This window comes from Oncorhynchus mykiss, chromosome 13, assembly GCF_013265735.2.
Source record: "Oncorhynchus mykiss isolate Arlee chromosome 13, USDA_OmykA_1.1, whole genome shotgun sequence".
NCBI lineage: Eukaryota > Metazoa > Chordata > Actinopteri > Salmoniformes > Salmonidae > Oncorhynchus > Oncorhynchus mykiss.
This window is the reverse complement of record NC_048577.1, coordinates 15,100,683-15,124,788: the sequence shown is the minus strand read 5'-3', so window position 1 is coordinate 15,124,788 and position 24,106 is coordinate 15,100,683. Positions and strand designations below refer to the sequence as shown.

The 24,106-nt window shown below is 47.6% G+C and overlaps 1 protein-coding gene across 1 annotated transcript in view; it reads right to left on the bottom strand.

The window, feature by feature from the left end:
- Nucleotides 1-5,985: 5,985 nt before the first annotated feature.
- The window catches only part of LOC110485734 (B-cell lymphoma/leukemia 11A-like), a 52,465-nt gene continuing 34,344 nt past the window's right edge, over nucleotides 5,986-24,106 (bottom strand). The window contains exon 3 of the mRNA XM_021556887.2: nucleotides 5,986-11,388. Within this exon, the coding sequence (XP_021412562.2) occupies nucleotides 9,407-11,388 (1,982 nt within the window). The 3' untranslated portion in view covers nucleotides 5,986-9,406. The remainder of the gene's footprint in view (nucleotides 11,389-24,106) is intronic.

Sequence of the window (24,106 nt, the reverse complement as noted above, 5' to 3'; positions counted from 1 at the left end):
ATGGCCTGAGGTTAAGTTTCTGTTAAGGTCACATGGTCAAGCATCAGGCAATGTGCATATAATGTACTAGGTTGAAAGGTCAGTGGACTGCCCTATGCCCAGTTACAGAAATCCGCAGTGTCACTCCTTAATAGCACGGAAAAAGACAGTGGCTGAACTTTGGCCCTTTATTGATGGGGCTGTAAACTGGTGCCCTACTGTCTATTGCTGTACTGTACACACAGCAGAGAGAGAGAGAGAGAGAGAGAGAGAGAGAGCGAGACAAAGAGCCGAGGTCAGTGATAACATGACCCTTTTTACAGGCGGTTGGGACATTGCGCCACTTTAAGCGCCATGCTCCTGGTTCAAGGGCAGACTATGACCTCATTTCCTGTTCCTGTTAGGTGCGGACGGACTCTGGAATCTACCCCCCTCCAGGCGAACTAACCGACTCCTGCGTTCTGACCCGTGGAAAGCCCTAGAACACTCTGACTCACTAACTGACAAACGTGTGACAATACGCTAAACTATGACATATAGGAAAACATGTGATGTACGGTACAGACAGAAACAGACTGTTCAATACAGGTCAACGTTGCCCCAAATGCCCCCTAAAAAGCCTGTCTTGGTGCCGCAGACACAGGGTCAAAGTTGACACGTTTCTGTCACCAGTCCCACCTTGGCGAGGAGTTGTGTTTAAACTGCTGCAGGTCGGTTCCTTGGCCTAAAGCCCTCAAAGGAACGTTTCACAACCCAAAACCACCAGCCCATTTCCAAGTCTTATTTTTCTCCCCCCACATATTGGCTTTGTCCCAAAATGGCACTCCATTCCCAATAAAGTGGGCCCTGGTGAAAAGTAGTGCACTATAGGGAATAAATAGTGTTCCACTTGGGACGGAGCCACTGTCTCACACTTGAGTTGTCAGATGTTCCAGAAGGGGGTTCTGTGATCTGCTACACACTTTACTCTTCTGGCTCTTTCTTCTCTCTGTGTGGCCATGGAGGGGGAAGAAGCCCCGACAGGGCCGACAGCCATGGATCCCGCTCTGCCTGCCTGGCCACAACCCCACACAGAAGCCACATGGTGGGGGAGGATGTGGAGGAGAGAGTGGGGAAGGACAGGGGGAGGGAGAGGGGCAGTTGAAGGGGAAGTTGATGTGGGGGGGGAAGAGTTTCTATACATTTTCTAGCGGTTTTCTCTCTCTCTCTCTATCTCTCCCTTTCTTTCTCTCTTTTTACCCATCCCCTCTCTCCCTAACCCCCCCCTTCCCCATCTCCCTCACCCTCGGACAGACATGGCAAACCTCCTGGACGTTTCCTTTCTGCCGGCCTGCTCTAACAAAGGTGTTCAGTCATGTGAAACCTAATCTAGAAACCCCCAAAAGCTGACCTCTAACCCCTTCCATCTTCACATAAGGAGAGAGGGAGAGGAGGAGGGCAGGAAAGAGGGAGGCTTTCGGGAAAAGGTCACATTCCCCAAGACACTGTGTGCACACGTGTGTGTGTGAGCGCATGTGTTGGTGCATGTGTGTGTGTGTGTATGTGTGTTTGCGTTCTGTATGCAAGTGTGATTGATTGTGCACTTATCAGTGCCTTCAGAAAGTATTCACACCCCTTGACTTTTTCCACATTTTGTTGTGTTACAGCCTGAATTTAAAATTGATTAAATTGAGATTGCTTTACCACTGGCCTGGCCTACACACAATACCCCATAATGTCAAAGTGGAATTATGCTTTCTGAAAAAGTCAACATCGAATATCCCTTTGAGCATGATGAAGTTATTAATTACACTTGTATGGATACAGACGTCCTTTCTAACTCAGTTGCTGGAGAGGAAGGAAACTACTCAGGGATTTCATAATGAGGCCAATGGTAACTTTAAAACAGTTACAGAATTTAAGGGCTCCACATTATTAACCTAATTGATAGAATGAAAAGAAGGAAGCCTGTACAGAATAAAGATATTCCAAAACATGTATCCTGTTTGCAACAAAGCACCAAAGTAATATTGCAAAAAAATGTGGCAAAGCAATTCACTTTTTGTCCTGAATACAAAATGTTATGTTTGGTGCAAATCTAATACAATTCATTACTGAATACCACTCTCCACATTTTCAAGCATAGTGGTGGCTGCATCATGTTATGGGTATGCTTGTTATCGTTAAGAACAGGTGAGTTTTTCAGGATAAAAAATAAAGAGAATGGAGCTAAGCACAGGCAAAATCCAAGAGGAAAACCTGGTTCAGTCAGCTTTCCACCAGACACTGGGAGATGAATTCACTTTTCAGCAGGACAATAACCTAAAATACAAGGCAAAATCTATACTATCAAATCTTACCAAGAAGACAGTGAATGTTCCTGAGTGGCCGAGTTACAGTTTTGACTTAAATCTACTTGAAAATCTATGACAAGCGCTGAAAATGGTTGTCAATTTGACAGAGCTTGAATATTTCTTAAATAATTATGTACAAATGTTGCACAATCCAGGTGCTCTTAAAAACTTACATAGAAAGACTCACAGTTTAAATCACTGCCAAAGGTGCTTCTACAAAGTATTGGCTCAGGGGTGTGAATACTTAAATAAATTATATATTTCTTTATTACATTTTTCTTTAAAGTTCTAAAATGTCTAAAAACATGTTTTTGTATCGATGGGTAAGAAAATAAATCAATTGAATCCACTTTGAACTTCGGCTGTAACACAAGAAAACGTGGAATAAGTCAAGGGGTATGAATACTTTCTGAAGGCACTCTATGTGCCTGCATTCCTCAAAGAAGTCTGCATTTCTACTCTCCTGTTTGTGTGCCTGTGCCTGTGCGTGCGCCCCTGTATGTATGTGTGTGTGTGTGTGTGTGTGTGTGTTTGCGAGAGCACACCAAACACTCCCTCTCCTTCAGCCCCTGAGCGTTGTAGCCTGTAGACAAAACACAGACTTTGTTTTCTTGCTCCACCAGACCGCTGTTCTTGTTTGGGCAGAGCTCTCCTGGCCTCTCCACTCCTTCAACCTTACTGACAATCCTGACAACTATGTGAGGTTCTCTCTCTCTCTCTCTCCCTCTGTCAGCTGTCCAGGGTGATTAGGTCTTTTATATTGTTCTTCTCTTCTTCTCCTCTCCCCCGCTTCACTTCTCTCCTCTTCAGTCTGCAGCTAAAATTAGTATATCTTTTTTAAATATATATATTTTAAAATCAGGCTATGAGTTCACTACAAGGATAGATACAGATAGATAGATAGATAGATAGATAGATAAAGAGAGAAAAGGGAGAGAAAGAGAGGAACAGGGAGTGAGAAAAAGTGAAAGGGGACAGTTCTTTGTTTGCCTCTTCAGGGCATTAATTAACTAATAAACTGTTGCATAATGAGCTAATAAAACTTGCCTCACAACAGTGAATCTGTGTTTTGCTTAGAGCTAAGGTTGAAAATAAAGTAACAGAAATGGCACATTTCATTTCTTCAAATCCATTTTTACAAATTAAAAAAGTATCTATTAACTTGGCTTTCCATTAGAAACTTTTCAAAAAATCATAACATAAAGAAAGTTGACAGTTGTCTTTATTAGATGTATGTTTCTTTCTACAGGGGTGGAGAGGGGATGAGAGAGAGAGAGAGAGCGAGAGCTACAGGGGTGGAGAGGGGATGAGAGAGAGAGAGAGAGAGAGAGCTACAGGGGTGGAGAGGGGATGAGAGAGAGAGAGAGAGCGAGAGCTACAGGGGTGGAGAGGGGATGAGAGAGAGAGAGAGAGCTACAGGGGTGGAGAGGGGATGAGAGAGAGAGAGAGAGAGAGAGAGTTACAGGGGTGGAGAGGGGATGAGAGAGCGAGAGACAGCGAGAGCTACAGGGGTGGAGAGGGGATGAGAGAGAGAGAGAGAGCGAGAGCTATGGGAAAAGTATGTCTGCTATGCATGGATTATTTGGTGGCGGGATTTGTGGGGGCATAGCATTGTTGCTCCACTGACATTGAACTTGTGATATGGGAGACAGGGGGAAATCCTTCCCCTACCCTACCCTCCCTAAGCAAACACACACACACACACACACACATACAGACGCATGCACAGACACGCACACACACACAGCACCGTCTTCCACACCACCAACTACCCCCACCCACACACAACACCTTCGTCCACACCTCCCACTACCCCCACCCACACATCCCTACAACTCGGCTTCATCTTAACTGTCAACACCTCGCCAAAGCAGGAACCTCTATCTGTGGACTTTGATCTGGCCCTGCTCGCCAAACAGCCCGGGCTAGGACCAAAAGAACGATTAGTCTGTCACGTCAGCCCTCCCGTCCTGGAAGAGAAAGAGGAGAGGAAATGAGGGAGGGAGATAGGAGACGAGGGAGGGAGCAAGGTCAAATAATGAATGTATACGAGACCTAGGGAGAGAGAGGGGGAGGGACTGAAATATAGAGGGGAGGAGCGGGAGGTAGTGAGAAAGAGGGGAGGGACTGAGATATAGAGGGAGGGACTGAGATATAGAGGCAGGGGGAGGGAGGGAGGGACTGAGATATAGAGTGAGGGACTGAGATATAGAGGCAGGGGGAGGAAGGGAGGGAGGGAGGGAGAAAGAGAGGCAGGGACTGAGATATAGAGGCAGGGACTGAGATATAGAGGGAGGGACTGAGATATAGGGGGAGGGAGGGAGGGAGGGAGGGAGGGAGGGAGGGAGGGAGGGAGGGAGGGAGGGAGAAAGAGAGGGAGAAAGAGAGGGAGAAAGAGAGGGAGGGACTGAGATATAGAGGCAGGGGGAGGAAGGGAAGGAGGGAGGGAGAAAGAGATGCAGGGACTGAGATATAGAGGGAGGGGGAGGAAGGGAGGGAGGGACTGAGATATAGAGGGAGGGCCTGAGATATAGATGGAGGGGGAGGACGGGAGGGAGGGACTGAGATATAGAGGGAGGGACTGAGATATAGAGGGAGGGGGAGGAAAGGAGGGAGGAAGAAAGAGAGGGAGGGACTGAGATATAGAGGGAGGGGGAGGACGGGAGGGAGGGACTGAGATATAGAGGGAGGGGGAGGACGGGAGGGAGGGAGAAAGAGAGGGAGGGACTGAGATATAGAGGGAGGGGGAGGAAGGGAGGGAGGGAGAGGGAGTGGGAGGAAAGGAGGGATTGAGAAAGAGAGGGAGGGACTGAGATATAGAGGGAGGGGGAGGAAGGGAGGGAGGGAGAGGGAGGGGGAGGAAGGTAGGGAGAGAGAAAGAGAGGGAGGGACTGAGATATAGAGGGAGGGGGAGGAAGGGAGGGAGGGAGAGGGAGGGGGAGGAAAGGAGGGAGGGAGAAAGAGAGGGAGGGACTGAGATATAGAGGGAGGGGGAGGAAGGGAGGGAGGGGGAGGAAAGGAGGGAGGAAGAAAAAGAGGGAGGGACTGAGATATAGAGGGCGGGACTGAGATATAGAGGGAGGGGGAGGACGGGAGGGAGGGATTGAGATATAGAGGGAGGGGGAGGACAGGAGGGAGGGACTGAGATATAGAGGGAGGGGGAGGTCGGTAGGGAGGGACTGAGATATAGAGGAAGGGAGAAAGAGAGGGAGGGACTGAGATATAGAGGGAGGGACTGAGATATAGAGGGAGGGGAGGACGGGAGGGAGGGAGGGAGGGAGGGAGGGAAGAGGTTGGCGATGTAATGCAGACACCCAGATGACCAGACAAGACCAGAGATAAGGGAGTTGAACTTCCACCCCGTCTGACGACGACTCAAGTTCAGCCGGGCAAACACACCTGGCAGACGCAATCGCATGCAGACACACAGACACAGACACACACACACACACACAAACACAGAGAGACACACACACACACAGACACACACACACACTCACACACAGACACATAGATAACTCTCTATGGCTGGTGATGATATTCCAAGACAATGAGAGGTGTGTGTGTTTGTGTGTGTCTGTCTGTATGTGTGTGCGTGTGTGCACGTTTGCATGTGTGAGTGTCATCCCAAACTAAATACCTTAGGTATTTAGGTAAACAACCAACAATTCCATAAATGTATGTAATACTTTTTATTTTTCATTTTTTCAAGACAAAATGGCTGAGTGTAGAGAATAACGCAGACAACCGTTGTTGAAAAAAAGAGTGGCATCTCCAAAAGAACAAGAACTCAACAGAAGAGAGTAGAATTCCCAGAAACTGAGTGGTGTGGTCAATGACATTTGGTCATTAAAAATACATGTTAAAAACATCAGATATTCAACAAGAGAGAGAAAATGTATTGATTCCTGCTGTGTGTGACTCTGTTTTCAACAAAGCTGTGTATAGTCGTAATAAATAGGGACGTTCACTGTCGGAGGCCAAGTTCAAGTTCAGTTCAGAGTAATCAGCGTTTAGAACAGACAGGAAAAAATGGCTGAAAACCACAAACGTACCAATGTAGCATTGTCATGTACACAAAACATGTAGCCTACTTTACTGTACCAGCTCAAGCAGCCTTTTCTTTTCCCACCCCAATCATTCCTGTTTTCATTAGAAATGTTTTGAGATTTACCACTTAAAAAAATAACAAAAAACATAAAGCACCATGCACTGTTTAGCAATGAAAAATAGACTTATTAAAATAAAACGGCTAAAACGATTTCCAGATTGATGTCCTTTTTTAATCAATTGACTGCATAATGACTGGAATAGTTCTTACTTCATTGATGTGACTGGAATGTGGTCAGGTGGTCGAGAGGAACGGACAGTAGAAAGTTACACTACCAAGAACCCAACAATAGCTTGTGTTACTGCATATAAAATGACAGGAGAGGAAAAAAACATATTTAAAAAAAAAAAAAAAACCGAAAAATAAGACATATACAACCCCCTGTGTTACCATGTTGTGGCACATTCCGACGGGACTGCTTGGAAAAGCCATTACATGGCTCCTCTTATCCATAGAACGCCACAACGTTTCAATTTTCAAAAACATACTTAATTTTTGTTCAAGCGTACAAATTATTCACACTATAATAGTATTATCCTGCCAAATTAAGAAAATATATACGGTGGCAGCTGGTTGGGCATTTTTTTCTTCCACTACTGAAAAGAGTACATTGAAACCTTTTAAAGAGAACAAGCGAACAGTTGAAAATACAGGCTTCAACATAAATACTACAAGTGCCTACGCTAAGTGAACATTAATTTCAAATACCATTCTAAATACAGGAACAAGTAGACCGTAAATGTGTATTTTAGCATAGGAACATGAGTGTGCATTTTCCTATGTTTTTTAAGTTCTCTCTATATATTCACATATAATCATAAAATCTCTCGCCGATGAAAATGTTGTTTAACCTGAAGACCTGTGTATATAGCAAAAAAGGCAAAAAGATGAGAGTCCTGTTCATTTCATATTCATAATATAGTGATAGAATCTTGAGCATAATCATCAAGATTTAACGAGAAACCCCAAAAAATATCATCAAAACAATCTTAAATAAAGTCTCCCCTAAAGATATTGAAGTGTTACATTAAAAAACAGAGTTTATTTATTCATTTTTATAAAATTTGTGGTAGGAAAAAAAAATCTTGCGCTATTTGAGCAGCAAGGTTTCTTTCTTTCTTTCTGAAGCAGGAGGGAGTATGGCGGTTCCTGCATTGATACTGTATTACCCAGAGGCCCCAAAAACCGCTAGGCCCCCTGGGAAACAAAATGGCTGGCGACGGTTTCTCGTTTCACTCTTATCTGCATGAAGCAATGACACCACATCAATCGGTCTGCATTAGAGCAAAGATTTCCCTTGAGTGTCCACCTGTAAACTGGGAAAATTGAACAGTGCACATATTTCATCCTGGGAAAAGTCCCAGTTCTTATTATTTTATACTCAACCGACTGTACCTCCGATTAGAGAGACAGATACAGGATCCAAGGCAGAGTGACAAGTGCTTTACCAACAACATTATGAAAGGGGGGTTGATGTAAGTCTGTAAAATCAAAACAACAGCGGTGAGGTCTAACGTGTCAACTCAAAGAGCACAAACCGATGTGAAAGATTCAAATGATGTAAAAAAAATTGAGGGGGGGGGGGGGGGTGTTTTACTGAATACACTTCTCAAAATTGTTCTTAAATTATTATTTTTTTGACTTTCCAATATCAATTAGTTTAAGAGGCAACATTTCAGCTTTTTAGGAAATCTGATATGACATGCGGACAAAAAGAAATAAGAGCTTGTTAAAAAGCTTATAATGCATTTACAAATTATGAATTGATCCAAATCTGGTCATTCCGTGCCCCCAACCCCACCCCCTTTTCAAAATCAGCCTGACATGTCAGAACTAAGAAAAACAAGTCTTCAGGTGCCCAGCCGCCACAGCAACACACTGTCATGGCCGACTCACCGAAGATCCCAGCAACAAGGACAACAACATAGTTTTGTGCTACTTACAAAAAACTGTAAAACCTTTCATTTCAAAACAAAACACTCTAACACATTAAGAGCTTAAGTTTACAGAATTATAACAACTCATTATTACATTTAGTACCCCTATGTAAGGTACCAAACAAAACACAAATAAAACCCTTTACATAAACACCACATAATCCCCAAATAGCATGTAGCTAGCATGCCAGTAAACAGAATGAGCATCTGAAGTATATTATACAATGAGTCAGGCAGATAAAATGATTTACCAGAAATATATATTTTTTGTTTCAACTGGTTCCTTGTGTTTCGCTGGGTCACGGAGGACGATGTCATATTGTACAGGCGCTTGATGCAAGAACCTGTTATTCCCCCGTTAAAACACATGCCCGCTAGCTATCGTTTGTAGCTGAATCTCCGAGCTTATAGCAAAAAGGAGGATTAACTAATGCAGGTAAAATATTCCAAGGCACATTTTTTTTGCTTTTTCAAACGATAACTCTTCATTTCAAATTGACCACCACTATATCTTCTAAAAGAAAAGCTAAGCGGCTACAGTTTCCTAGGCAAACCCAATTGATATGTTTAACCCAGTAACGGACAGAAAATATTTTTAAATGATCAGCCAAAATTTGACCCTGCCTTTTTGTAGTTCAGGGTTAGACCATTCACACTGCCCACCATGTTTCCAACACCAAACTGTACAAGATATGTAAAACAGTACGTATATGCAGCATGGGGGTTTTCTTCCTCTTATCTTTTTCTTTTTTTAAATCAAAAGTACCAACCAACAGCAACACAATTACAACCAACCAACCAATGAAGGACAATTTTCTCTAAGTAGCCAAAACACACTGAGCATGCCGTCCAGTTACAAAAGTACAAAACATGTAAATTATTGCACAATAGAAAGGCTCAAAAGTTTTTGTGTCCGATGCAATAGTATTGCCCCAAATATGGATCAGCTTTTTCAAAGGTACAGGGTTTTTGACTGGTGTCTAACCCCTGTCAGTCTCCCCAGCTTTTGCCATGATTCAGCGAATCAGGGAGCTGCCCTGCCTCCCCTACTCAGTCTTAATTTCCAGCGTGGTTGGCATGGGTTGATCGCTGTGCCACTTCTTCATGTGTTTCTCTAGAGTGCTGTACACACTGAAAGGCATGTGGCAGATTTCACATTTATAAACGTCCTTGCCCATCTGGCCGTGGGTCTTCATGTGGCGAGTGAGCTTGCTGCTCTGGGCGCAGGCGTAGCTGCACAGGTCACACTTGTATGGCCTCTCTCCCGTGTGGCTGCGCCGGTGCACTGTCAGGTTGCTGCAGTTCTTGAAGATCTTGCCGCAGTACTCGCAAGTGTCGCTCCGCCGGCTGCCATCCTTGGAGCTGGGGCGCCCGCCGCTCCCTGACAGGTGGGGGGTGCTGGCCCCACTCCCCGTCCCACTGTGGCCCGAGGCCCCGCAGCCGCCGTCCATCTCCTCGGGAGGCGTGGAGTAGCGCAGGCTGCCGTTCTCGGAGGAGTGCTCGGAGGATGTGGCAAAGGGCGATTGTCTGGTGGAGTACTCTCCAAAGCTGAGTAAGGGGTCCTTGAGTTGTCGGGAGGCGGCATAGCCGGCCAGCCACTGGGAGTAGACGTTATCTGTGTTGGGGATGGTGGGCGTGGGAGGATCCAGTTCTTTCTCCACCTTGATACGCTTGGTCATGGTGCTGAGGGACCCGGGGCTCCCCATCAGGAGCTTCCTGGTCAGGGCCTCATTAGAGAGAGGACCCAGGCCATTGGCTGTTGGGGTGGTGCCACAGACCTTGTCGGCCCGGTCCGACTCCAGTGCCAAGTCCTCTTCACAGGCGTCCCGGGGAGTGCTCCGTCGGTGGGGATGGGAGTGGGGGTGGAGTGCCTGGCTGTTCTGGTGGTGCCGGGTCCCTTCCAACAGCAGGCTGAAATGATAATCGGTCTTCTCACCTTCCTCAGTCTCCATCTCTTCCTCTGCCTCCTCTCCTTCTTCCTCCTCTTCCTCCTCTTCTTCCTCGTCTCCCTCTTCCTCTTCATCTCCCTCCTCCTCCTCTTCTTCCTCTTCCTCCTCCTCACCATTCTCAAGCAGGCCGTTGTTCTCACTCTTGAACTTGGCCACCACGGACTTGAGGGCGTTGGTAGCGCTGCCCACCAGGTCGCTGGTGCCTGGGTCGGGTGAGCTGGCGGTGGATAGGCCGTCATCCGACTTGGTGTTGAGGGAGTTCTTCTGAGAGTGCGTCTTCATGTGGCGCTTCAGCTTGCTGGCCTGGGTGCAGGCGTGGTTGCACAGGTGGCATTTGTAGGGCTTCTCTCCTGTGTGGCTGCGCCGGTGCACGATCAGGTTGCTCTGGAACTTGAAGGTCTTCCCGCAGAACTCGCACGACTTGGCCTTGAGCGGCGTAGTAGGCTGGGCCGGGTTGGGGGTGGAGCGGAAGCCGGACGAGGGCGACTGGGAGGTGGAGAGGGGAGGCGTGGCCGAGAAGGGGGGCTTGGAGCCCGGCTGGAAGGGCTGCAGCAGCCGTTGTATGGGCTTGTTGGGCGACAGGGGTGGGGAGGCCCCCGTGGGGTTACCTGCCAGCTCCCGCAGTCTCCTTGAGAAGTCCATGGCGGGCTGTGGGTCCAGGACCACTGAGTTGAGCCGCATCACCCTGTCGAAGGCGCTTGGGTGATGGGTGGCCAGCGCCAGGTTCTCTGGGCTCAGGTGGTGCCGTGGAGGCGGACTAAACAGAGGAGGCGTCCGGGGGTAGCGCCCCTCGTGGGGGACAGAGGTGGCCCCTTCCCGGCCAGACCCGGACCCAGGCAATCTCAGCAGACTGAAGGGGCTCCCATCGGCCAGGTGGACACCGTGGAGGGGGGGCTGGGAGGTGCAGTCACCCCCCATCCCAGGCGGGGCGGCAACCCTGGGGGTGAGGGGGCTGCCTGGCTCGCTCTCCAGATAGATGCGGAAGCCGTGGGTGTTCTGGGCGTGCTGGAGCAGGAACCAGGCACTGCTGAACGGATGCTTGCAGGTCGTACACGTGTAACTACTGGGCTCATCCTTATCTGTGAATAGGAGAGAGAAAGAAGAAGGGTTACTTGACTGAAAGAGATTGAGGACCTCTAGGATTACTAGTCAGTAACACTTCATTTTTCAGTTCGACAACAAAGATATCCATTGTATTTTATAAATAATTCAGCTTCAGTTTTTACCAGCTTAATTAATACACTGAGATTTAAACATGCATTCAATTACACAGCCCATCTAAACAACACCAGCAACGAGATCTCAATCAGTGTATACAATTTACACAGACGAGGAGGTAATTAGGAATATTTTAAACAATAATTGAATTTCAATGGCCCTTGCACGATGACCTGAGATTTGCCTGACAATGCGTTTGTAATCTCGTTAAACACACTCAACCATCCTCCATAGATGTGTTTAGAGAATTAGAGGGGCTAAAGTAGAACATGTATCTAATGCTGACACATTTACAGTTCACATTTTAGTCATTTAGCAGATACTATTAGCCAGAGCGACTTACAGTTAGTGCATTCATCTTAAGATAGATAAGTGGGACAACCACAGCCATAGTAAATACATTTTCCTAAATAGAGTAGCTAACTACAAAGTCAGAGCTAGTAAGGGGGAAAAAAGTTAATGAAATACTTTATAAAAAATATACAGTGATGGAAAAAAGTATTTGATCCCCTGCTGATTTTATACGTTTTCCCACTGACAAAGAAATGATCAGTAATTTTAATGGTAGGTTTATTTGAACAGTGAGAGACAGAATAACAACAAAAAAATCCAGAAAAACACATGTCAAAAATGTTATACATTTATTTGCATTTTAATGAGGGAAATACAGTGCCGTGCGAAAGTATTCGGCCCCCTTGAACTTTGCGACCTTTTGCCACATTTCAGGCTTCAAACTTAAAGATATAAAACATAAAGCAAAATCTACAATGGAATGGTTCAAAAATAAACATATCCAGGTGTTAGAAAGGCCAAGTCAAAGTCCAGACCTGAATCCAATCGAGAATCTGTGGAAAGAACTGAAAACTGCTGTTCACAAATGCTCTCCATCCAACCTCACTGAGCTCGAAAACATGTTTGAAGCCTGAAATGTGGCAAAAGGTCGCAAAGTTCAAGGGGGCCGAATACTTTCGCAAGGCACTGTAAGTATTTGACCCCCTCTCAATCAGAAAGATTTCTGGCTCCCAGGTGTCTTCTATACAGGTAACGAGCTGAGATTAGGAGTACACTCTTAAAGGGAGTGCTCCTAATCTCAGTTTGTTACCTGTATAAAAGACACCTGTCCACAGAAGCAATCAATCAGATTCCAAACTCTCCACCATGGCCAAGACCAAAGAGCTCTCCAAGGATGTCAGGGACAAGATTGAAGACCTACACAAGGCTGGAATGGGCTACAAGTCCATCGCCAAGCAGCTTGGTGAGAAGGTGACAACAGTTGGTGCGATTATTCGCAAATGGAAGAAGCACAAAATAACTGTCAATCTCCCTTGGCCTGGGGCTCCGTGCAAGATCTCACCTCGTGGAGTTGCAATGAACATGAGAACGGTGAGGAATCAGCCCAGAACTACACGGGAGGATCTTGTCAATGATCTCAAGGCAGCTGGGACCATAGTCATCAACAATTGGTAACACACTACGCCGTGAAGGACTGAAATCCTGCAGCGCCCGCAAGGTCCCTCTGCTCAAGAAAGTACATATACATGCCCTTCTGAAGTTTGCAAAATAAACAGCTGAATGATTCAGAGGACAACTGAGTGAAAGTGTTGTGGTCAGATGAGACCAAAATGGAGCTCTTTGGCATCAACTCAACTCGCTGTGTTTGGAGGAGGAGGAATGCTACCTATGACCCCAAGAACACCATCCCCACCGTCAAGCATTGAGGTGGAAATATTATGCTTTGGGGGTGTTTTTCTGCTAAGGGGACAGGACAACTTCACCGCATCAAAGGGATCATGGATGGGGCCATGTACCGTCAAATCTTGGGTAAGAACCTCCTTCCCTCAGCCAGGGCATTGAAAATGGGTCGTGGATGGGTATTCCAGCATGACAATGACCCAAAACACACGGCCAAGGCAACAAAGGAGTGGCTCAAGAAGAAGCACATTAAGGTCCTGGAGTTGCCTAGACAGTCTCCAGACCTTAATCCCATAGAAAATCTGTGGAGGGAGCTGAAGGTTCGAGTTGCCAAACCTTAATGACTTGGAGAAGATCTGCAAAGAGGAGTGGGACAAAATCCCTCCTGAGATGTGTGCACAAACCTGGTGGCCAACTACAAGAAACGTCTGAACTCTGATTGCCAACAAGGGTTTTGCCACCAAGTACTAAGTCATGTTTTGCAGAGGGGTCAAATACTTGTTTCCCTCATTAAAATGCAAATCAATTAATAACATTTTTGACATGCGTTTTTCTGGATTTTTTTGTTGTTATTCTGTCTCTCACTGTTCAAATAAACCTACCATTACAATTATAGCCGTATCATTTCTTTGTCAGTGGGCAAACGTACAAAATCAGCAGGGGATCAAATACTTTTTTCCCTCATATATATATATATAGTACCAGTCAAAAGTTTGGACACACTTACTCAGTCCAAGATATTTCTTTATTTTTACTATTTTCTACATTGTAGCATAATAGTGAAGACATCAAAACTATGAAATGACACATATGGAATCATGTAGTCACCAAAAAAGTGTTAAACAAATGAAAATATATTTCATATTTGAGATTCTTCAAAGCAACCAGCTTCCTGAGGTAGTCACTTGAAATGCATTTAAATTAACAGGGGTGCCGTGTTAAAAGTTCATTTCTGGAATTTCTTTCATTCTTAACGCGTTTAAGACAATCAGTGTTGTGACAAGGTAGGGGTGGTATACAGAAGATAGCCTTATTTGATAAAAGACCAAGTCCATATTATGGCAAGAACAGCTCAAATAAGCAAAGAGCAACATCAGTCCATCATTACTTTAAGACATGAAGGTCAGTGAATCCAGAAAATGTCAAGAACTTAGAAAGGTTCTTCAAGTGAAGTCATAAAAACCATCAAACGCTATGATGAAACTGTCTCTCATGAGGACCACCACAGGAAAGGAAGACCCAAAGTTACCTCTGCTACAGAGGATAAGTTCATTACAGTTACCAGCCTCAGAAATTGCAGCCCAAATAACTGCTGCACAGAGTTCAAGTAACAGACACATCTCAACATCAACTGTTCAGAGGAGACTGTGTGAATCAGGCCTTCATGGTAGAATTGCTGCAAAGAAACCACTACTAAAGGACACCAATAATAAGAAGATACTTGCTTTAGCCAAGAAACACGAGCAATGAACATTAGACCGGTGGAAATCGATCCCTTGGTCTGATGAGTCTAAATGTTAGATTTTTGTGTAGGTGAACGGATGATCTCCGCACATGTGGTTCCCACCGTGAAGCATGGAGGAGGAGGTGTGATGGTGTGGGGGTGCTTTGCTGGTGACACTGTCGGTGACAAAAAAGGAGAGAGCCAGAGAATGATTTGAGGGTGGTGCTATGAAAATGCATTTCATGTATTATTATTCTATTTGGGATAGTTTCATGGTTTACAGCTTGATTTGAAATCCTCTCAGGTGAATAGAAAAGAAGAATAGAGAAAAGAGAAGTGAGATATGCAAAGTAGCACATTCTCTACACCACTCCTCAAATGTGCCTCTTCTCTTTCATCTCTGCTTTCGTTTCTTCTCTCCTTTTGTTTCTTATCCCTTTTTTCTGTTTTGTTTTATCTGTCAGGCAGGCAGGCAGACACTTAACCAAAAACATGAATGTGCTGCCAGCTATAAAGATTAGCCGTTGCTAAGATGGCGGACGGAGCAGAAGCCCAGCCTTGCTGTACCCCACTGTGGCTGTCAAGGCTAGGGGTGAGGAGGACACTGTGCAGGCTGGGCTCCCGCTGCTAGAGCAGCCTGAAGGAGGAGAAGAAGAATGCGGTGAAAAACAGATTCTCACGTGTCGGCCTCCCTGCCACCCTGGCCCTCTCATGACAATTCCACTTAAAGAGTCACTCTTTGATATGTACGGCCCTTGTCAATGATATAGCTATACCCATTGATCCATTCATCCCTCAGCTTTATAGCAAACTGAGTGGGGCTGCCGTTTTGTTGTTTTTCAAATCAAGGGTTGGGCCTTTAAAGGCCAGCAAGCAACAGGGAAATGTGCACCCAATCAAAGGCAGCTCCACAGAACCTTTTTTATTTTTCACTGAAAAGAGATCTGGGGGGCTGGCAAATTATGGATCATTACAATCCGCAAAAATTACAGTTAATTGCTGCCACCTGCAAGGGGCTCTGACCTCCTATGGATTTTTTCCGTCATAAAAAGGCAATTTGCCCACGTTCTGCCTTTCCACATATACTCACATGTAAAAATACACTGAGTTTTTGGGGGGGTCATTATACCTCCATGTAGTGGAGGTGTAGCAGCCTATACACCTGATGTAAAATTTGATTTGATTTGATTTACACGAAACCAAAGACCCACATTACTCTTAAAACGTTCCTTTACAACCAAGCTTTGTGGTCCAGTTCTGCTTGGATTTTACGGTGATCTGCAACCCTTTCCTGACAACACGTGCCACCCTACAGTCTCCCTATGTGGGGAAACTGATGTTGTTGAAAAGGACGAGGCAGGAGGAGAACGGCTCACGTGGCGTATACACCTTCTCTTCCTCTGAGGCCTACACCTGTCTATCTGTCGGAGGAGGATCGAGGCACACGCGTGGCGTATACACCTTCTCTTCCTCTGAGGCCTACACCTGTCTATCTGTCGGAGGAGGATTGAGGCACACGCGTGGGGTATACACCTTCTCTTCCTCTGAGGCCTACACCTGTCTATCTGTCGGAGGAGGATCGAGGCACACGCGTGGGGTATACACCTTCTCTTCCTCTGAGGCCTACACCTGTCTATCTGTCGGAGGAGGATCGAGGCACACGCGTGGGGTATACACCTTCTCTTCCTCTGAGGCCTACACCTGTCTATCTGTCGGAGGAGGAGGATCGAGGCACAAGCGTGGGGTAGCGCGGCGTGAAGTTGCCAGGCGTGAAGGTTCCATTCGTAATGGCTGCCTGAGACGACAGTTGTGAAGGACAGTGGAGCGCCACAACACGGCCGGCCCCTAAATCATTTGCCTATACATCAGAAACATCCATCTCTCGCTGTGCAATCATCTGGTGACGTTTGAAACATCCCTGCTCACGAGACGACAACACAGAACAGTGTGGATAATTGATGCCCTCGTCATATTGATTGGCACTGAGCCGGACCAATGTGACGTACCCATTCCCACCCGCCTGTCCGGCAGACACAAAACAACAAAAAGAAGATATCTAAATTGGCCTTGACTAGACTATGGGTGCTTCTCAAATGGAACTCTATTCCCAATATAGTATTGACCAGGGCCCATAGGGGGCCATTTGGCTCGCAGCCTATCCCTCTCTAATGATCCCGGCTCAAAGGGAAGGACAGCGTGTGAGGAAGCAGAGAAACACGTCCTGACAGGGCATTTGATGGCCTTGAAGATTATGAAAAGGGAAGGAATATGTGAGCTTGGGGGAATTATCTTCTGAAATTTCTCTAGTCCTCCAATGGAAAGAAAAAGAAGAGAACCCTTTCAGCGAGCGGTCTCCAGATTCTAGAAGCTCTAAAGCTAAAAACTAAGTCGAGGTCCCTTTGAAATAGGACCAGGAGAGGAGAGACTGGGCTGAAACCAAGGCTGGGGAGAAGGATTACGGAGATAGGGGGGAGGGGAGGAGAGGAGAGGAGAGGAGAGGAGAGGAGAGGAGAGGAGAGGAGAGGAGAGGAGAGGAGAGGAGAGGAGAGGAGAGGAGAGGAGAGAGAGAGAGAGAGAGAGAGAGAGAATAAAAGGAGAGAGAAAGAGAGATAGAGAATAGAAGAGATGGAGAGAGGGAGCGCGAGAGAGCGAGAAAGAAAGAACGAAAAGAGGAATAACAGAAAAAGAGGATAACAAGCCTACCAAGGACATTGCAGCCCGTCGCAACACAAAGCAGAAGAGGGCTATTACAGCGTCTTCCTCTGTACAATGCACTGCTATCACCAGAGAATATGATCCGCAGCCATGCAAAGAGCACAAGGACAAATGGGAAAGGACATGTTAAACAGCAAGATATTGCCCATATGGCCCATTCGGCAGGATCACATGTATTCCAATACTGTCTCAGCCAGTCAGACAGAAGGAGACAAGGCCAGGCTAGACAAAGCAATAGTGATGGGATGATTATAAACAGTCTAGTCTAGGGAGGTGCTGCAGCCTGCAGCCACTTTGTACACGCAGATCCAGACCCTCTCATTGTTCCCCTGCTGCAATATGCACCTCCACACCCCCTACTCCCAACCCTCCGCCCCCGTAACCCCTCACCCCCCTACACTAGTGTCAGTATCAGCCAGACCCCCTCCACCCCAACTGAACCCCTACCACTCAAACACAGCGACACACAAACAACAGCCGTTGGCTACAATCAACAATGACCTTGAACCCTGAGGTAACAAGTTCACAACGCCACGGTAACAACTCTCCGTCCCCAAGCCAACTTTCTACTGTTCCTGCAAGGACTTGACTTTTCCACCATTTTGTTTTGTTCTTGACCAACCCCTGCTAAGTCTCTCTCTCCTCCTCCCGACCGTCCCAACTGGCTCTCACAGATATCGGTCATTGACGTAATGGAGGAATGTTGTTATAGGATTAGAAAGGCATCGGAGGAGGAGCGAGAGAGCCAGGAGAACACTGTATGTCAGCTCAGCCATTTTGGACTTCCACCCGAAAAGTGATTATACTAATAACGGTCCCTGCCAATATTCCTAAGTGTTTCTGGGTGTTGGTAGGAGTGATCGGGGAGGATATGGAGACCTCTTCAGAGTGCTGTGATAGAAAGTGTAAATGTGACTACTAGTCTGTTCATGTCATTCGTGGATTCATGGACAAGAGACTGGTGATGGAGGAGAATGGGGGGGGGGGGGGGGGGGGGGGTCCAGTCTGCCATTAGCTTTCCCGTGTGTGTGTGTGTGTGTGTGTGTCTGCCCTCTCTCCATCAGTATTCACCCCAACGCGGTGGGTCCCAGGTGGTCGCGGCCCTGCTCGCTCTCACACACACACACACACAGTTGCCTTTGTCCCAGGCCAGACTACCTTGTGGTGCACTGAGCCACTGGCCACCAACAAAGAGCCTGTCTGACCAACACTTATTCTGAAACAAGGCCTGATGCAGGAAATGCGGCTTACCAACGAGAAAACACAGTGAGGGAGAAGAGAGAAGGGGAGAGCTAACCGTGTTCTAACAAACAGTCTGTCCGGGGATTCCAGGTTTGAAAAACAGACATTAGTGTGGCAACAGCAAGGTTCAGTCAGACTGCTAACCCACTGACTACACACATCAAACAGAAAGGAAAGAAGAGAGTCTGAGAGAAAGAACAAAAAGAGAGAGAGAGAGAGAGAGAGAGAGAGAGAGAGAGAGAGAGTGAGCGTGCAGAAAAAGACAGACTAGACACATCACAAGGAAAGAAAAGAGTCAGAGAGAGAGACCGAGACAGAAAGAAAGAACTTGGCTGGCATGAAGGGAGATTTACTGTGAGATAACTGACTACGTGAAGCCTGGTGGTCTTTGGTTTGGGCACTAGCTCTGTCTAGCTGTGTACTGTGCCAGTAAGTAATGTGTTCTGCGTTGGATCGAATCTCAAATCACTTTCATACTTATTACCTTTCCACAGTCATGAAAGATGATAGGAGCAGCCAGGACCGTGACTGTGTTTCTCTGACCCACTAGAACCATTAGAGACAGATGATAGGAGCAGCCAGGACCGGGACTGTGTTTCTCTGACCCACTAGAACCATTAGAGACAGATGATAGGAGCAGCCAGGCCCGGGACTGTGTTTCTCTGACCCACTAGAACCATTAGAGACAGATGATAGGAGCAGCCAGGACCGGGACTGTGTTTCTCTGACCCACTAGAACCATTAGAGACAGATGATAGGAGCAGCCAGGACTGGGACTGTGTTTCTCTGACCCACTAGAACCATTAGAGACAGATGCTAGGAGCAGCCAGGACTGGGACTGTGTTTCTCTGACCCACTAGAACCATTAGAGACAGATGATAGGAGCAGCCAGGACCGGGACTGTGTTTCTCTGACCCACTAGAACCATTAGAGACAGATGATAGGAGCAGCCAGGACTGGGACTGTGTTTCTCTGACCCACTAGAACCATTAGAGACAGATGATAGGAGCAGCCAGAACTGGGACTGTGTTTCTCTGACCCACTAGAACCATTAGAGACAGATGATAGGAGCAGCCAGAACTGGGACTGTGTTTCTCTGACCCACTAGAACCATTAGAGACAGATGATAGGAGCAGCCAGGACCGGGACTGTGTTTCTCTGACCCACTAGAACCATTCGAGACAGATGATAGGAGCAGCCAGGACCGGGACTGTGTTTCTCTGACCCACTAGAACCATTAGAGACAGATGATAGGAGCAGCCAGGACTGGGACTGTGTTTCTCTGACCCACTAGAACCATTAGAGACAGATGATAGGAGCAGCCAGAACCGGGACTGTGTTTCTCTGACCCACCAGAACCATTAGAGACAGATGATAGGAGCAGCCAGGACCGGGACTGTGTTTCTCTGACCCACCAGAACCATTAGAGACAGATGATAGGAGCAGCCAGGACCGGGACTGTGTTTCTCTGACCCACTAGAACCATTAGAGACAGATGATAGGAGCAGCCAGGACCGGGACTGTGTTTCTCTGACCCACTAGAACCATTAGAGACAGATGATAGGAGCAGCCAGGACTGGGACTGTGTTTCTCTGACCCACTAGAACCATTAGAGACAGATGATAGGAGCAGCCAGAACCGGGACTGTGTTTCTCTGACCCACTAGAACTATTAGAGACAGATGATAGGAGCAGCCAGGACTGGGACTGTGTTTCTCTGACCCACTAGAACCATTAGAGACAGATGATAGGAGCAGCCAGAACCGGGACTGTGTTTCTCTGACCCACTAGAACCATTAGAGACAGATGATAGGAGCAGCCAGAACTGGGACTGTGTTTCTCTGACCCACTAGAACCATTAGAGACAGATGATAGGAGCAGCCAGAACCGGGACGGTGTTTCTCTGACCCACTAGAACCATTAGAGACAGATGATAGGAGCAGCCAGGACCGGGACTGTGTGTCTCTGACCCACTAGAACCATTAGAGACAGATGATAGGAGCAGCCAGGACCGGGACTGTGTGTCTCTGACCCACTAGAACCATTAGAGACAGATGATAGGAACAGCCAGGACCGGGACTGTGTTTCTCTGACCCACTAGAACCATTAGAGACAGATGGTTACAGAGGACAAATTCACTGTAAGCACACACTGCACAATAGACAGAGCCGAGAGGGAGAGATAAAAAGGTGTGTCTGTCTGATTGTGTGTGCTTGTGTGTTCTTCTAAGAGCCTCAGTGTGTGTGAATTCCATTCATATATGAGTGTGTGTGTTTTCTCTGTGTGTGTGTGTAATGTGTCTGTCCGATGCCCGTTTCCTTTCCCGACCCCTGGACCTCTCCATCTCCAGTCGGTTGAACTCTGTTTGAACTGACCAGAAAGGGCATCCATCCATCTACATGACCTGTCTTTCCCTATAGCCCAGTCAGAGTGCTCCGCGCTTGGGCATCTCGGTCTGACTGCCCCTGTAATGGGCCTGGTCTGTTTGTTCTCCCCTGTAGATCATTATATGCTACCTGCTGCTTACTGAGAGCTGTGTGTGTGTGTGTGTGTGTGTGTGTGTGTGTGTGTGTGTGTGTGTGTGTGTGTGTGTGTGTGTGTGTGTGTGTGTGTGTGCGCGTGTGGTCATAAGAAAGACATAATGGTACAGTATATAGACCTCTGGGTCATGAGGTTTAAACCAGTACAGTTAACGAGCCAATTACATAAACATTTGCATTAGACATGGCCTATTATGGACAATGATAATGTCCTTCACATTGTCATTGTTAACAGTTGTGTCCTTAAAGTCAAGCAGAGTGGATGGACAACAGAAAGGAAAGGAGACATCAGGGAAACCTCAGACTGCCGTGTGCCTGTTTCAATACATTATTCTACAGGTACTGTAGACGAGAAGACTTAATCAAGTCGGGTTATTTTTGGACGACTTCCCAGGCGGGCTCGGCTGTGTATCTTAGGGCGAGAGAGCAGAGATGAACATGGGCTGAAAGACTAGACGTTAGAGACTAGAGTGGACGTGTCGATGGCTCATTGGAAACGCACACAGCTTTGCTGATATCAATGAGGGAATAGCTGTCAATAGATGTTTCCCTCCATTTAGTTGCGTATTTCTTTCTAAGGGAGGGGGCCCCTTTGAGCACGCCATGCAGTAGGTCAGCAATCACTCTAGCAACTTTTCACTGGAGGGCCCAGACAGTGTTGAGAGAAGGAGAGAAGAAGAGGAGGAGCGGAGGAGAAGAGGAGAGGGGAGGGTGTTTAGGGTAGGGGGTAGTGGGGGTTAGGGCTAGGGGGCATCTACAGGCAGGGACCTGCAGACTGGCGATGCCACGAGAAGCTGGAAGGCTGGGAGGATACACAACACACACACACACACATACACACACACTCCCAGCCACACTCACACACACTCCCTCCACTGAGAGAATCCCTCCAGGGTGAGCAAACACTTCTGTCTGTCTGGTTCCGGTTGCTCACTCAATCCAATTCAAAGGGCTTTATTGGCATGGGAAACATAGGTTTACATTGACAAAGAAAGTGAAATAGATCATAAACTAAAGTGACATAAACAATCAAAAATGAACAGTAAACATTACACTCACAAAAGTATCAAAGAAATAGAGACATTTCATATTATTGTCTATATGCAGTTTCGTAATGACGTGCAAATGGTTAAAGTACACAAGGGAAAATAAATAAACATAAAGATCGGTTGTATTTACAATGGTGCTTGTTCTTCACTGGTTGCCCTTTTCTTGTGGCAACAGGTCACAAATCTTGCTGCTGTGATGGCACACTGTGGAATTTCACCCAATAGAAATGGGAGTTTATCAAAATTGGATTTGTTTTCGAATTCTTTGTGGGTCTGTGTAATCTGAGGGAAGTACGTGTCTCTAATATGGTCATACATTTGGCAGGAGGTTAGGAACTCTCTCTCTCTCACACATACTCTCTCTCTATCCCTACTCCCTCCTTTCATCTCTCTTTCTCTTTCTCTCTCTCTCACACACTCTCACACTCTCTCTGTCCCTCTCTCTCTCACTCTGTACCCCTTCACTCATACTTTCTCTCTCTATCTTCTCTCCCTCATGCCAGCATACTCCCCTGTTCCTCCTCCCTCCTTTATTTACCAGTATTTTCTTATATTTATGATAACAGCACTGAGAAGGGTCGGTCTCCCTCCCTCTCGCCGTCTCTCTCTATCTCCTCTTGCTCTGTTTTCCCTCTGGAGCCTCTACCCTTGGCCTCGCCCCACCCTGCCCTCCCAGCCACCTACTCTCCACCTACTCTCCTTCCATCAGGGTTAGGGAGGAGGAGAGAACTATACAGGTGTTTTGTATTTTCCTCCCCCTCTCCATGACCTCTGATCTAACACACTTCACTGGAAATCATATTCCAAGAAGACATAAACTCATACAGGCCTAACCGAATGGACTGGCTCGTTCACAGGACGGAGGGAGAGAGGGGGAGGAAGAGAGGGAGGGGGAGGAAGGCAGGGAGGGAGAGAGAGAGGGGGTGAGGAAGAGAGGGAGGGGGAGGAAGAGAGGGAGGGGGAGGAAGAGAGGGAGGGGGAGGAAGGCAGGGAGGGAGAGAGAGAGGGGGGGAGGAAGAGGGGGAGGGGGAGGAAGGCAGGGAGGGAGGGAGAGAGGGGGGGAGGAAGAGAGGGAGGGGGAGGAAGGCAGGGAGGGGGGAGGAAGGCAGGGAGGGAGAGGGGGGAGGAAGAGAGAGAGGGGAGGCAGGGAGGGAGGGGGGAAGAGAGGGAGGGGGAGGAAGGCAGGCAGGGAGGGAGAGGGGGGGAGGAAGAGAGGGAGGAAGAGGGGGGAGGATGAGAGGGAGGGGGGAGGAAGGCAGGGAGGGAGAGGGGGGAGGAAGAGAGAGAGGGGGAGGCAGGGAGGGAGGGGGGAAGAGAGGGAGGGGGAGGAAGGCAGGCAGGGAGGGAGAGGGGGGGAGGAAGAGAGGGAGGAAGAGGGGGGGAGGATGAGAGGGAGGGGGGAGGAAGTCAGGGAGGTAGAGAGAGAGAGAGAGAGAGAGAGAGAGAGAGAGAGAGAGAGAGAGAGGGGGGGGAGGGGGGAGGATGGCAGGGAGGGAGAGAGAGAGAGGGCAGGATGGAGAGAGAGAGGGGGGAGGAAGGCAGGGAGGTAGAGAGAGAGGGGGGAGGGAGGGAGAGAGAGAGAGAGGGGGAGGGGGAGGGAGAGAGAGAAAGGGGGAGGAACGGAGGGAGGGGGGAGGAAGGCAGGGAGGGAGAGAGAGAGAGAGGGGGGACGGAGGGAGAGAGAGAGAAAGGGGGAGGAACAGAGGGAGGGGGGAGGAAGGCAGGGAGGGAGAGAGAGAGAGAGAGAGAGAGAGAGAGGGGGAGGGAGAGAGAGAGAAAGGGGGAGGAACAGAGGGAGGGGGGAGGAAGGCAGGGAGGGAGAGAGAGGGGGGGGGAGAGAGAGAAAGGGGGAGGAACAGAGGGAGGGGGGAGGAAGGCAGGGAGGGAGAGAGAGAGAA